This window comes from Anarhichas minor, unplaced genomic scaffold (assembly GCF_050575085.1).
Source record: "Anarhichas minor isolate MPS153535 unplaced genomic scaffold, ASM5057508v1 ptg000017l, whole genome shotgun sequence".
Classification (NCBI taxonomy): domain Eukaryota; kingdom Metazoa; phylum Chordata; class Actinopteri; order Perciformes; family Anarhichadidae; genus Anarhichas; species Anarhichas minor.
Genome location: NW_027466463.1, coordinates 6,317,316 through 6,332,254, shown reverse-complemented (window position 1 = coordinate 6,332,254; position 14,939 = coordinate 6,317,316). Strand labels below are relative to the sequence as shown.

Genomic DNA, 14,939 nt, shown 5'->3' with positions numbered 1-14,939 from the left:
TTATTATTAAATAAGAGCATTACATGTTAGAATATTATCTCTGAAAGCACAAAAAAATAAATATATGACATGAGTTAAATGAAAAAATAAAGAAAAACTTGTTTTTGAGAATTGCATACAATACTGCAATAAAGCTACCAAACATGACAAATGCTGTGACACTGATCACCTTCAGGTCAATCAGTCTGATGGTCCTGAGAGCAAGTTGTTTCTACAATCAACACGTAAGGAAACTGTTACCTTCACCATGGAGGACGATGACATACTAATAAATGCACACAAAATATCTATAAATACAGAATCAAATGTTGAAATAAATATGGGATGAGGTTAGTAGGTATTTCCTACCTTATTACCGTACAATCACAGAAGTATATAAATGAATGTAGGTGGAAAAAAAATGTAGAAATAATTCTACAATATTTATTTATGTCTTGTTTAATACAAACTTTTATTAATTTTTGCATTAATTTCAGCATTTATCAATTTTTTTTAATTTAATTATCCCTGTTTATATGTATGTCTTTATCCGATCTTCAAAGTATGCAGGGGTAAAAACATAACTGAATGTTTCCTATTGTAAGAATTTCTACAAAACACCCGGTGTTAGCAGTCAATCCGACCGCGTGGCCTAATGGATAAGGCGTCTGACTTCGGATCAGAAGATTGAGGGTTCGAGTCCCTTCGTGGTCGTCTTTTACTCTCAGGGCGAGAGTTTTTTAATGTGATTGTATCCTTTGGTTGTATCTGGTGGCTAACGTTAAAGTCAAACCAATAGGTTGAACCTAAACGTTTTGAGGCTCGTACATTGTATACTAGACTAGTGTTATCATTCATAACGTGCATTAAAATAACAACTGTTGTTACCAACACTACTGCCATCAACGACATGCATTAAGATAGCGTTAACAACTCTTGTTAGCTAACGTTATAGTCAAGGTAGCTAACCTAGCCAGCGAATGTAATTATTAAGGAAACAGCAGCTGATCTGTATGCATGTGAGATTTGAGTTTCCATCTGTCTTTCCATCTGTCTTTCCATACATTCACCGGAGCAGAGTGGCGCAGCGGAAGCGTGCTGGGCCCATAACCCAGAGGTCGATGGATCGAAACCATCCTCTGCTATGTTTTTCTCTCTGAATGAGACTCCCTAATGCCGTTTCTACATTACATCCTGTTTACTTATCAATTTTTATGTATGTTAACGCATTAATTTATTTCAGCATTATTTCATTCTTTATTTCTGTATGTTTACATTTATTTATTTATTGATATTTAATTCATTTCCCGTCCTCCATAGAAAATGACCAAAATCGAGACCTATACACGAGTTTAAGTTTGTGCAATCACGGCTATCCCCCACCCCCCCTGATACCTAAATATATAAGATCACAATATTTAGTTGACAACTATTTATTCAAAACAATTATTACTAGTTTGTATGTTTCTGGTCTTTAGTGACAAAAATGTTTCTACTTACTTTTACTGTACAGGAAATTAAAAGACAATATAACTAAGGCTGTACATATAAACTATACGTGTTGACAATACAATCATGGGAGGTAGAAACGTAACAGTCAATCAGTCAAAATCCACCCGTCTGCTCTTCTTGGTAGCTGAATTCATCTTCTTCTGTTTGAGTCGCTCCTTGTTCCCCTTCTCTAACCTGCATGAAAACACATTTCACATCAGAGACACACAGAGTTACACAGTTCATAAATCAAGGTGGATATGAATCTGTGTGCTCTGCCGCTGGGTAAAGTACCTGGCTGCCCTTAGGGCCACATCCTCTGCTGTTGGTTCATGCGGCTTCTCGCTGGCCTCGGTCAGGATGGCAGAAATCTTCTGGATACAATCAGAAAGGTTTCTGTGCTGACTCCGGCTCAGCTCGGAGGTCACCAGCAGCTCCCCGGCCTTGTTGATGCGGTTTTTGTTCTGCGCCAGGAAGCAGGAAAATGTGAACGGTTGGTTTTAAACGGTTACAGATTCACAGCAAAAATCTGCTAATTGGGAGGTCACTCAAAAAACTAATTGTGCTGCTTTACTGTTGCACATGTAATGATCCCTTTGGAGAAAACAAAAGATCAAGTATAGGGGCATAACTTATATTTGGGAACTACAATACTGAGAAAAAAAACAGACCTTTTCAAAGATATTCTGTCGAACATCTTCTGGGATCCAGTCGGCTGTCTGCACGTGGAATCGAACCTCTGCTTTTGTGCTGACTGCGGATAGAGATGTCATTACACAAAAGGAACTTACTGTAACAGATTCAACTGTGGCAAATATGTGTTTAACAAAGAAGTTCAACTTTAAGAACCTTTATTGACATGCTGGCCACCAGGACCACTGCTTCTGCTGTAAGATACCGTCAGGCGGTCTAAGAACCAAAAAAGAGCAAATACATTATTGTTGAAGAATAGAATGACAATACTTTATTTTTATGCTTGAAAATATATTTGTATATTTACCCACTGGAATGTGCACGTGGGCGTCCTGGAAAACGTAGGAAATAAAACATGCTGAGCATCATTGACATTAAGTCCATTGTACTGTCAAAGACGTCATCAGACTACGACACAGTACTTTTACACTGTTTTATGAATTTTCATTTGTTGGCTTAGAACTGCTCCCGTCTAAAGTCAGCACACCCTGCCATCATCAACACACCGTTCGCTCCTCCGTCCTGAGCCTGAACACTTGACTAACCTGCGTAGAGTCTGTCCCTCGTGTCCCGTAACCAACATTCTGCTGCAAAGTGTTGTTAATGTCTCTTATTAAGACATTCCTTAGTTTTCCGTGCTGTGGAATCACATGTTCTCCAGCACGACGACATAGTAAATAACAACGTCGTGCTATGTGGGCCGCCATGTTGGACTGACGTCGGTATGACTAGTTGGGTAATGTAGCTAGCTGCTCAAAGCTGAGCAACGATTCCGATTTTCGGGTAGGTTCTTGAGAGGCCATTAACCTGCATGCTGTTTGGACACACAGCCTTTACCTTTGTGGTGGAGGGTGCAAAAACAGCATAAAGACAGGTTCCACCGAGATTTGAACTCGGATCGCTGGATTCAGAGTCCAGAGTGCTAACCATTACACCATGGAACCTTAAATGGGCTTTTATAACAGTTAGAAATATAAAGATAAACATAACACGGAACTAACGACATTAATAACGGAGATTTAATTTTATGAGCAGTAGCCTACCATGACGACATTTGTTCAGCAAACTAGACAGCAAATTGTAATGACAGAAGAAAAATATACTAGCTAGCTTGCTATTGTGCAACACCAGTGAAAGATTAATATTGAATTAATATTCTTTCACTGGTTACAGCGAGGGGCTCATTTGGCCCGGGTCCGATTTGGACCAGTTCATGAAGCGAATCCTTTACTCAAAACCAACTACATAAATATCTCAAATCAAGCTGACCAACATCTAGATTGCTCTATTAATAATATGTGTAATTTATTCAAGACTTAAAATCTACAGTTACGCTGGAGAGCATAAATGCGTAGTTTGTGTAAAATCCCAGGTGCATTTATATCCAACAGTGGACTCTGCAAGTAACAATAAAATCCTCTATTAAGAAAAACAGTCCTTTCAGCAGCTCCCTGGGTTCTAATCCCAACCATCTAACAAAAGGCAAAACATTATCTTAAAAAAAGAAAGGTCATTACAGCCTATATACTGAATAGAATGAAAAATAAATGTAACCATGAAAAGTATCAAACAGTTTTTTATTAAATGAAATCCATTTACAAGGATTTTATAACATCACATGTATGACATGTACAACATCACATGTATAACACATGTTTAGGCCTGTTCAGTGGGGATGCGGACAGTGACACGCCTCCTGGAGCTTCCCCTGTCTGCTGCCAGGTTGAACCACCTAATTGCGTGTTTCAGAATCTCATCATCTGTGGCATCACACGAGACATGATTCTTTCTGACGGCATCTGTAATCACACAAAATCTCATGAAGCAACATATAGCAGACATGCAGTCTAAAAGCTAGTGGCTGTCTGACATTTAAAAGGTTTGCTATGCTATATTCAGAGCTAATATACCATTATCTATGTAAAGATATAGTCAAGTAATATCTACCCGAGCAGAGAATTAAGTTGCATTTCAAATATTGAATTTAGCACCTTTAAGGAGATCAGGGAAACATGCTAATTTGTAAGTTTGAACACCTCTGGGTGACTTCAAATTGTTTTCATTAAATATTAGTTACTTACGCAGGAGCAAAGTCTTCGACTCCATCTGGCTGAAGGACTTTTTCCCATTTACCCCTTTCCAGTTGATTCTCTTCCCAACATCATCACTGAACATGCGGGCAAGGATGTTCCGTGTAACATGTTTGGTGTCATGTCCTCCGATGGTTGCCAGGGAGGAAATCTAACATGGATCAAAAAAGTACTGTTAACATCCGATACTTTACAGAATGGTTTTTAAAATACATTTTCATCAAACAGGGTATTATCCAGTGTTAATTACATATAATATAGAATAGTTAAAATCAAGATTGATTGAGATGCTTAATAAAAACAAGAACTCACCACACTCTTCTTCAGCTGAGAGTTTAAGGGATCTTTAAGGCGGTCCTCAAAAAGCACCACTTCCTCCAGTGAGTTCAACGGGAACTGTTCTGGGTCGGTCACTTCCACTTCTTGGCCAGTTGGGTGTAGCATGTTGGTGAGATAGTTTACTCTGGTAATCAATAGGTCTTGCTGGTGTTTCATGTTCTCCAGTAAGCTCATAATATGAGCTTCAGCAGCTAAAAAAACAACAACACTAGAGTAAGGTTTTAAAATTATCTGGACAACTGATTAACACAGATTTCACTAGAAATATGGAAACAGGATACAGTTTTTTTTAACTGTAAGCAGCAATGAAAGGTTACGCGAAGAAAACTGCAAAGAATCACAAAATATCTCTTCTTACATTCTAGCTCAAACTGACTCACTTTAAAATATTCAATAATACAATTCCAGTAATGCAAACCTAATCATCATATTCGCTTGGATTCAATGCGGCAGTGCGTGTGTTGCATGTAATATACAATCGTTAACGTTTTAAAAAGTGAAATTATTAAAGAGGTTCAATTTGAATCTCATAGCCGTTTGAGTTATTGCTCACCAGAGCAGACAATGGTGTCTGATCCACACCGCCCCTCTCGCCAAGTAGGTCTGTACACCTGGCTGGCAGAAGGCGTTTGCTCTCCTGCTGGTCTTCTACTTTCCAACGGTGGAGGTGATGGAGAGAGTGGAAGAGGTGGAGGAGGGGCAACTGTGCTGCTAGTGGTTAGACCTCTGGCTTTCTTTTTTGGAGGATTTTTCTTCTCATTGTCGTCATCAGAGTCCCCGAAGATATGACTAAAGTGGGTCAGAAAAATAATACTCATTTGTCGTACTAGAACACTGGATGACAGACGCTTTTTTGAAAGTGACGGTAAAAACGTTGGTAAAATGTATATGTATTTACTCACATCTGCTTTGGCTCTCTCTTTATTTGAATTGCCTCTTCTGACTGTAGATCAGATGTGTTGCAAGATTTCTTCAAACCGTGTCGTGTCTCCAAGCAATTACCTAAAATTGAAGTCAAATAAACAGTATGAAAAAGAATGTACAGAATTATAAACGGAACAATGTGATTAAAATGTTTCCCCCTATACAACAAGGTAAATGATTTTTGATATGTTTAAAACTGCCAATTGTTAGAATAAGAATATTAAGAGAATTAGCATACCACATGATTTAATTACTCTGACATCATACATCTTCCAGTCAGGTCCAGGTTTGACTTCCATGCCCCCGTCCTCACGAAAGACTACTCCAGTTGCAGCGTCTCGACAAGTTGGCTCGTCTGTGCAATTTAGACTTTCTTCAAAAAACTCTCCGACATCTTGGTGTTCCCTCTCTAGTGTCCGTTGAAAGGCAGTCAGATTTGAGCAGTTATCCCTCATTTCTGAAAGTCTTTCAACTTTTTGACGGGCCCTCCGTGTTACGGTGGAGCTGGAGACGGCCCCCGTCTTTCTATTCATTTTATCTAAAAGAAATATTTCAGAAACAAAACAAAACTGATTGCAACCATTGTTTGTAATGTGCGTTTTCTTCAAAAACATACAATACTAATCTATACACTATACGATTGTATTTCACTGGATTCAAACAAATCTCGTCATTATAGCTGGAAGCAGAATCATTACAACTACAAGTGTTAAGTTAAACGGGTTATAATTCCCTCTCAAATGTCTCTTTAAGTTGCTGTGAAAACATTTCCCTCAAACTACTGTGTGTATTAAAGTTTCTTACCTGAACTGCAGGCCGTCTGTAGAGATCACGGATCTGTTACACGTTACCTCCTTCTCACAGTGCAGCGAGGTTAAAGCTCTGAGGACGACATAGATAGATAGATGTATACTTTATTCATCCCCAGGGGGAAATTTGTTACATTGCCAACATGTAAATCGTTAAATGAACCCAGAATAAACTAACTGCTATATAGAAAATATAGATTTGATTGACAATATGTAGGCAAATTATGACTAAACCACCGCACACAAACAAATTAAATGTACCTACGCACAGCACGCTAAGGTGACTCAAACAACACAATACGATATACATGCAGGAAGCCAACTCTACCACGTGGTCCCCCTTCATCACAGCATAAAGCCCCACAGCAGAAAATGGCCCATATTGATTTGTTTAAAAACAAAATAAACTACTAAATCTAATAAGCATGAGGAAAACAGTGGTCGGCTCCTCTGGCGTATTTGTTTAAAACTAAAAAGAAACAAATTATACAAAAATGAAGCTTTACACAAACATTTGATAGAACATGCAATGTAAACGTATTTATCGACCTCTCTAGACCGGACACCGTCCCCTCTAGCAGATAAAACACATTGTTAACCATTATCTCACACACTTTTGATTTATGACCTAAAAAGAATAAATCATGTTTATACAATTTCACTCTTAAAATCATGCTTTTAAACATATTTTAAACAGGAAAGAAAGAGAGCTTACCAAATCAGTCACCAAACAAAGGCTGGCCCCGAGCTGCTCTCTCAGGTTTGTCTGCCTACAGGAGGAAAGGCCCAGGTGAACTTCCCACCCCCTTTTATTGCCCCCTGTTGCTTGGGTCCTAATGGTAGGCTGTCTGCTGCCTGCAGTATTTGAAATGGGGCGGAAAAGGGTGCGTTCGATGTGCGGATCCGCCTTGTGTCCGCAGCGAGTCCGCTGTTTGATGGTGCGCGATCCGTGGGCGGCCCGTATCCTGTGCGCAATGGCCGAACTGAGTTGAGACAGTACGGCGGATCTGACGACCTGAGGGCGGATATGCCGACCTGAGGGCGGATCCGTGACGGAGTCGACTGCTATCTGTCTCAAGTGCAAGCACTCGATAGAAGTAGGAGACATATTTTAGTGGGATTTTGTTAATTCTTTCTCAGCTTTATACTTCTTCTTTATCGCAGTATAGTACACAAAAGTAGTGTATACAACTCATCAACATTTGCCACGAGGGGGCTTTGTTATTGGGTGCTTTAGAAAAGGGGAGAAACACCCGGAACTATATGTTCGGTGGTCTATGTTGCAATAGGGTACCATTAGCGGACGAACCCTGCTTGTTTTTATTTTCAAAACAAACCAGCTTTCTACACCTAGCTGCGTTTTATGTCACCTAAACCTCTGAGATTAATTTGTAACACAAGCTTCAAAGCGTTATGTTGATATATTACTAGCCAAAGAAAGGCAGTGTTTGTCACGCGGGATTAGCTATCATTCTCGGAATAGCTCTAAAGTATTTTTTAGCTAGGTGGCTAATCTAGTCACGCAATGGTAGGCTACAGCTAGCTAGATTCTGCTAGCTGACGTTAGCCGCATTAGCGACATTACCTAATGTTATTAAAGCTATGCGTAATGTTGAATTAGGTAACGTTAGCCGACACTTGCATTTTAACGTACATCCATCTAACCGTTAGCGTGTCGCTATCTTACACCGTTAGACTCAGATATTTTTGGCTAATTAAGCAACGCAGGAAATTGACGTTAGGATGTGACAACGATGGACAAAGTTCGTTGCCAGTCGGTGTAAAAGGTTAGCTTCTGCTTTTCCGGTGATGTCTTGCGTTACTTGAAGTGGTCATTGTTGCAGAAACCCCTATCCGCTCCACAGTGTTGAAGTGGTACACCACCGTCAGTGGGATATTTGGGCTCGTTTACCCGCGAGATGCCTGGAATCGTGGTGTTTGGTCGGCGGTGGGGGATCGCCAGTGACGACCTGGTTTTCCCCGGTTTCTTTGAACTGTTCGTCCGTGTAATCTGGTACGTTGGTTACCCATGTGAATGTCTTTGATTTTTCTGAGGGTTTGTTTTGCCAACTGACGTCCGGCTAGTCCGGCATAATGATGTCATTCATTGACTCTGCTCTTGTCCTTCTCTGACACTTTTTCCCCCTCCGCAGGTGGATTTGCACAATGGTCCTGTTCACTTATCACAAGGGCCATTTCGATTGTAATGGGAGAGGATTCCTTCACAGCTATCTGGTCGGACTGCTGGTTGTGCTGGCACTCATCATCCTGTCACTGTGTGCGATTGTCTACGTCAGTGCCCAAGGTAAAGCGGCTGTGGTTTGTTTATGGGCTCACCTGCCTTTCTAAAATTCAGTCAGCGTAAAATGTAAAGATGACTGAACCTTTTTGTAGGGGTGGAATCCGCAGGATCACAATGCATTCACATAACTTTGCACAAGTGCCATCCTTCATACCTAACACAGCTATACACTTGCGAAAGGCATACTTATCGTAAGCACAACTGTACGAAGGAAGGAAGGAAGGAAGGAAGGAAGGAGAAACCCCCTGCCTCTTGCTTATTAAGTGCACTCTGATGAAACATTAATATAACCAATTCTAACCATCAGTTTACCCCATCACCCGTTGCAACATCGCAATCTTCCTCTGTGTTGCAGCCCGTCGAGCATCATCTTTTAACAGATGCAAAGCACAGGTACATTTACGTTTGCCGATTGTTTCCCAGGTACCATTACAAACCTTGGCCCACGGCGCTCCATCCCTGCACTGGTGTACCTGCGAGCTCTCCTGTACATCCCCGAGCTGGTGTGGGCCTGTCTGGGAGCCGTCTGGGTGTCCGATGACAGCAAAGGCTGCGATCCTGCCACGGTGGGCGCCGTCATCACAGCAGTGGTTGCCAGGTAGGTCGTTTGGGGGTTCCCGAGTTCATAATTTTGTAATTTGTCGAAGACGCTTTTTGATTCAGCGTCTTTTTTTTCTCTGTTTTACAACAGCTGGATCATCCTGCTGTTCACTGGGTTGGGCGTGGTGTTTGTGTTCGACCCGCTGGGGAACCCCCGTCCTCCGCCCGCTGCCATGGAGCCGCTGGGAGTGAGAGACCTGCAGAGCAACGAAAGCACCCAGTTCCTCTCCACGGCTCGCTCCCTCGCCGTCAAGGTGTGGGAGAGCCGGCTGCGGCTGCTGTGCTGCTGTCTGCCGCAGGACGAAAGCCACCGAGCAGCCTTCTCCAGCATATCGCAGCTCTTCAGCGGGTTCTTCTCCGTAAGTCTGTCTGTCTGTCTGTCTGTCTGTGTCTCTCTCTGTGTCTCTGCATTAAGCATTAAGTCAGTGGACTTAGTATAATACATCAAGAAAGACTATAGCAAAGTGTGAAATATACAAGAACTGTCTAGTGGTGGTGTGTGATACTGCTTGCAAAACAAATTGTGAGATGCTGATTCTGGCCTGGTGTTTGTGATGCAGGACACAGACCTGGTCCCCAGTGACATAGCAGCTGGTTTGGCCCTGCTGCACCAGGAGCAGGATAAGATGGAGCAGAGTAGGGACCCGGACGTCGTGGTCGATCACAGCCCTTCCTCTCCCATCGTAAGTACAGAACTCTGTGGGTCATGTAGGTACAGCAGACCTAAAAGCAGCCAAGAATGTTCTCACTTGTTCGTCTTGTACCGTTCTAAAGGGAGAAGATTTGGAGGCGGAGTTGGGGAAAGCAGCTCACTGCATGCGGTTTGCCGCGGCAGCCTACGGCTGGCCCTTGTACGTTTACTCCAACCCCCTTTCTGGGCCCTGCAAACTCAGTGGAGACTGGTAAGATGTACTCTTTTATATTGTGTGCACAAATTAATAAATTGTGGCCACAGTATATGTATATTTTCTTTAGGCCTCTCCCGGGTTCCATAGGCCTACAAGTCCATTTCAGAGTCTGAGAAGAAAACTCACATTTTGATTCAAATCCAAACGTGTGCTTGTGTGCATCAGCTGCAGAAGTCGCGCAGCCGAGTACGACATCGTGGGAGGCGACCATCTCGGCTGTCACTTCTCATCCATCCTGCTCAGCACCGGGTTGCAGTACAGAGACTTCATCCACGTCAGCTTCCACAACCAGGTAGGACTTTCCCCCTAGTTGCCCCTGTTGGGTAAACTCCTGTGTTCAAAGTTTAGACTTTTTTTTTTTTAGATGTCAGCACCCGCCCAACAGTCACAGCGACTCCCGTATTATCTTTGTCGCAGATCTATGAGATCCCGTTCTACGTGGCTCTGGATCATAAGAGGGAGGCTGTTCTGGTGGCTGTGAGAGGAACGCTGTCACTGAAGGTGAGCTGGGACTTTTTTTGTGTAGATAATAGAAAACACTTAATTGTTTCAATTGTTTGCTTGTATATTATATTTCTAATTCTCTTCTTGTCAAAGACGGTTGATGTTCTTATTTGCTCCTTACTTGGTGACCACGAAAATAGACTTCTATCATCACACATTCCCTCTAGTAGTACACATCAAATCTGACTCGTAAACGAGGTTCTTTCCATTCGTGTGCATGAAAAAGGAATGCCATTATTTTTCTTAGTTTCTTCTGAACAACAGCTGTGCATTTGCAATTCTTGCAGTTATCCTCTCTCCCAGTTCCTCCTACTGTTCACAATCACTTCCCTTTTTGTACCGAGGGCTTGGGTCACTGATAGAATAGTGTTAAAGGAGACTGATGACATGTAGCGAATCCTCTAAGTTAGAATAGAGCTCGAAATAGAAAAAGAAGCGTGGTAAGGGAGTGACGTGTGTGTGTATAAGAGTCAACACACATCAATGTAGAGAGGTTTATTGTGGTAAATATTAGAATCTTTTCTGCTCTCATTCGTCCACAAGAAAACATTTGTCCCAACATCGATTCTGATCAGAGCTTTTCATTCAATAACCAAAATAAAAGTTCTCTACATGTAGCCTTTGACGCGAGGCCAATCAGTGTTCCAGTTTATTGTTACTGACACTCTGCGTCTGTCCTGCAGGATGTCCTAACAGACCTGTCTGCTGAATGTGAGAACCTGCCCATAGAAGGCGTGTCTGGAGCTTGCTACGCTCACAAGGTGAATGCACGTCTAAACCCGGCACCCTTCACCCGTCTTTAAGCGGAGAAGCTTTTTCCTGTGTAGCGTGTGCGTTTCAGTCGAGATTCACGCTGCTTTTTTCCCCTGCAGGGCATGTGCCAGGCGGCGAGTTACATCTACAAGAAGCTGGTCAACGACGGCATCCTGAACCAGGCTTTCTCCATCGCACCGGTAAGAAGTGTAACCGGGGTTAAAAGCTACATTTCACACGGTACAGACACACCACACAGCATGTCGTCCTCAAAAACGTCCTACACAGCACATTATGTACATCCTGTGCCCGGACTTATTTTCAAGAAATAACTTCAGCTTTTGCATCAGTAATGGATCACGAATAATCCTCTACATATGCATTGTGTTTCTGTGTTTTTCAGGAGTATAAACTGGTCATCACTGGTCACAGTCTGGGTGCCGGCACGGCCTCACTGCTGGCCATCCTCTTGCGCAATTCCTTCCCCACCCTGCAGTGCTACTCATTCTCTCCACCAGGGGGCCTCCTGAGGTAAGGAACGCTGTGCTGTGGATAGACCTCTTTTCATTTGTTCATAGACATGTATAACGATGACATGCTTATCAACACTGTGTTTTTAAATTGGTAAATTATCAGTGAAGTGAAATATGAAATGTTCACTTTAAGTATGATGTTTGATGATTGGACAAATCTAACTATGTGTTCTGTTCTGTATTTCCTGTAATTGCAGTAAAGCGTTGGCTGATTACTCCAAAGACTTTGTGGTGTCGGTGGTGCTGGGAAAGGATCTGGTTCCCAGGTAACACTGATGGCTTCATTTATTATGCTTAATGCTTCTTAGCCTTTTGAACACTTTGTTTAATCAAAGTGACAATGCATGATATAGACATATTGTGTGTTGATCCTTGCAGCAGTTTGGTTTATTGTGACGTTATTTACTGCGGATCACTGAAGGTTAAATATATGTTTTTGTGTGAGCAGCACTGCAACCTCTCGTCTCTTTGAAAGGCCAATATGAATGTGCCGCGGTGCACAGACTATTATAGACTACTGCGTGATGGAGACGCTATATTTGGCTCTGCCCTGTTATTACAGCCACAGAGAAGGAGAAAATGAGAGCAACTCACTCGCTCCTTTTGCTCAGTTTTTTTTTTTTTTTTTTTTGTTAAAGTTGTGTTTTGCCTTTGCAGTAGCCCCTCCTTCTTTTAATCTGTGCATCTTTTTCTCCAGATTGAGCATTCCCAATATGGAGGATCTGAAGCGAAAGATTCTTAAAATAGTTTCAAACTGCAATAAGCCCAAGGTAAGAACCAATCGAAGCAATGACGGTGGGCCGGCGGCTGTGCGAGTCTCTAAAGATGTTTCCCCCGTCTGTGTTTCAGTACCGCATCCTGCTGCAGGGGTGTTGGTACGAGCTCTTCGGAGGAGACCCGGAGGACTTCCCCACCGAGATGGACAACAGGAGGGAGGAGCTGCTGAGCCAGCCTCTGCTGGGGGAGGAGTCGCTGATGATTCGGCATTCATCATCCTATCAGAGCCTGGCGTCGGATGACTCGCCCGCCCGTACGGCCGCCCACTTACCTCTCTTCCTGCCCGGACGCATTCTGCACATCACAGAGGACGGGCCGTCGCGGAGGTTTGTACAGATGTAGAAGTGTTTGTGTGACTCTCGGTAATGCAGGTGTCCTTGTAAAGCCAACTTTTTTCCAGCACTCGCACTTAAACTTCTTTCAGCACTTCCGTTTCAACCACTTCTTCTGTAATTGTATTTGGTTTGCCACTTCAACGACGAGTGTTTCACAAGGATAATGCCACCACACCTATACAAACATATCGTTCTACCAGACCACCAGATGTGTGTCAATGTTGGGTGGAAAGAGGCCTTAGACTCTTTGAAAACATGAATTGGATGAGTTGGATTTGCCACCAATAATCCGTCTTTATCTCCTTTCCCCCCCCAGATCCTGTCTTTCCCAGGTGCGCTACCGTGCCGAATGGTCGACTGAAATGGCGTTCAGGAGTATTTTGATCAGTCCCAGGATGCTCGCAGATCACCTGCCCGACGCTGTGCTGCACGCACTCAAGAGTCTGAGCAGCGACAGCCCCTTCTCCCTCTGCCCGTCGTCTTTAAATGGCAACCAGCACAATGCCATCTGAAAGGCGTCGCAGAGGCCGACTCCACGATCGGTTAACATTTCGGGGCGCAAGAACTTTTCTTAAATTGCACTTTTAATTGTTTAATTCAAACCATTTGTTTTACTTCAACTCTCTGAGTTACTCCTTGAGCAACTTTATGCCATGATCTTTGAATGTGCGTTGTGCATAGTATATTTGACAGTGCTGCAGTTTTACTGTAACCAGTCCGTGTTCTACATTTTTATGTTTGTGCGAGTGCCGTCCGCCTGGTTAGAGGCTAGTCACTCAAAGTGTCAGCGGCTGTCTTCCTCATCTGTGGGGACGACTGAGGAGCAGTGGGATCCAGGGTGCGAGGATACAGGGGTAACTTTTTTTACCTCAATGTGGACTGAAAGCATTGTGTCTTCATCGTGCAGTAACTGTGGTTAGTCTGTCTTGTGTTTATCGTCTTGAAACATCAGGGTGAACAGTGCCTATGCATTACAGAAAAATAACAGAATTGCTTTTACGGAAGATGGCAGTGACGAGTGCATTGTGTTTACAGTTAATGTTCTGCATTTCAGTACAATGCAGTTTGAATAGTGCATGGTGTACTGCAAAAAAAAGATAGATGTAAAGGGTAAGAAAGATTGTACATTGTGTGGGATTCTGTTTACTTGCCATGGATATCACTTATTGTTTCAGGGAATGTATGATATTTAAGTTTAAATCAAATGATGCCTGCATAACTATTCCAAATTCTCAATCAATTGCAATGGACGCCTTGATGCAAATAAAAGCTCTTGCGAAGCACATGCTTTGATTTTTTTTCTTCTAAGTTTCTCAGCAACAGCCACCTGTTGAACCAAGTAAATGTATTTTTAAGGGACATTTTACAAGGCTGACAAATGGGATTCATCTCTTGCTTGAAGCCATACGAGCCAATGGAAGGGGTTGTAATAATTATGAAATGTCTCCAATGAATAGATCACTGAGGATTAGCTCCAGTTTTTCCTCTCTATCCTTCATCGGCCCTGTTTAGCATGTGACGTAACCGCGACGTCCCGTCACCAGCGCATGACATCTTCAAGGGATCCTCGTTCACTCCCAATTCTAAACTCGGACTATTCAGATCCCAGTGCAGATAGTCTGTACATTAGCAAAGTTGGCTCAACAAAATATGTCTACTTTTCGCTTTGAACGTAAGAAATCAAGTGGCGGAACAATATAACTACATTGTTTGTGCTGTAGAATGACAAGAAGGAAATATGTAGTAAGCCAGCGACTGAAATCAATTTGCGAGGTAAATAAATGTGACAAAAGTGGGACATTTAATTATTAGGGTTAGAGATACCACCCATGAGAGATACAGCTACAAAATAAACCAGGATATCTTTTAATCCGTTGTTGAAACGTTTTTTTCTCCGCCCCT

At 42.5% G+C, this 14,939-nt stretch overlaps 3 protein-coding genes and 3 non-coding genes across 6 annotated transcripts; 3 read left to right on the top strand and 3 right to left on the bottom strand.

Moving 5' to 3' along the window:
- The first annotated feature begins 620 nt into the window (after positions 1–620).
- trnar-ucg (transfer RNA arginine (anticodon UCG)) lies at positions 621–693 on the top strand. The gene has a single exon. It is a non-coding gene; the product is annotated as a tRNA-Arg (tRNA).
- Positions 694–1,052: 359 nt separating this feature from the next.
- On the top strand, positions 1,053–1,124 carry trnam-cau (transfer RNA methionine (anticodon CAU)). The gene has a single exon. It is a non-coding gene; the product is annotated as a tRNA-Met (tRNA).
- A 272-nt stretch (positions 1,125–1,396) lies between these two features.
- Positions 1,397–2,893, bottom strand: mrpl58 (mitochondrial ribosomal protein L58). The gene is made up of 6 exons (XM_076093228.1): positions 2,709–2,893; positions 2,471–2,495; positions 2,320–2,379; positions 2,142–2,224; positions 1,765–1,934; positions 1,397–1,665 (listed from the first exon to the last, which is right to left on the bottom strand). The coding sequence occupies exons 1-6, from the start codon at positions 2,868–2,870 to the stop codon at positions 1,581–1,583; spliced, it is 585 nt and encodes a 194-aa protein (XP_075949343.1). The 5' UTR covers positions 2,871–2,893; the 3' UTR covers positions 1,397–1,580.
- A 142-nt stretch (positions 2,894–3,035) lies between these two features.
- Positions 3,036–3,107, bottom strand: trnaq-cug (transfer RNA glutamine (anticodon CUG)). The gene has a single exon. It is a non-coding gene; the product is annotated as a tRNA-Gln (tRNA).
- A 614-nt stretch (positions 3,108–3,721) lies between these two features.
- Positions 3,722–8,251, bottom strand: LOC142951527 (uncharacterized). Its single transcript, XM_076093127.1, has 8 exons — positions 7,041–8,251; positions 6,321–6,398; positions 5,755–6,054; positions 5,495–5,594; positions 5,146–5,381; positions 4,566–4,783; positions 4,245–4,404; positions 3,722–3,962 (listed from the first exon to the last, which is right to left on the bottom strand). Exons 3-8 carry the CDS (start codon positions 6,047–6,049, stop codon positions 3,820–3,822), a joined length of 1,152 nt encoding a protein of 383 aa, XP_075949242.1. The 5' UTR covers positions 6,050–6,054; positions 6,321–6,398; positions 7,041–8,251; the 3' UTR covers positions 3,722–3,819.
- On the top strand, positions 7,406–14,320 carry daglb (diacylglycerol lipase, beta). The gene is made up of 15 exons (XM_076093126.1): positions 7,406–8,339; positions 8,479–8,630; positions 9,051–9,225; positions 9,319–9,586; positions 9,788–9,910; positions 10,002–10,129; positions 10,301–10,427; positions 10,553–10,636; positions 11,323–11,400; positions 11,512–11,592; positions 11,796–11,923; positions 12,123–12,191; positions 12,623–12,695; positions 12,775–13,028; positions 13,354–14,320. The coding sequence occupies exons 1-15, from the start codon at positions 8,245–8,247 to the stop codon at positions 13,547–13,549; spliced, it is 2,031 nt and encodes a 676-aa protein (XP_075949241.1). The 5' UTR covers positions 7,406–8,244; the 3' UTR covers positions 13,550–14,320.
- Positions 14,321–14,939: the final 619 nt, after the last annotated feature.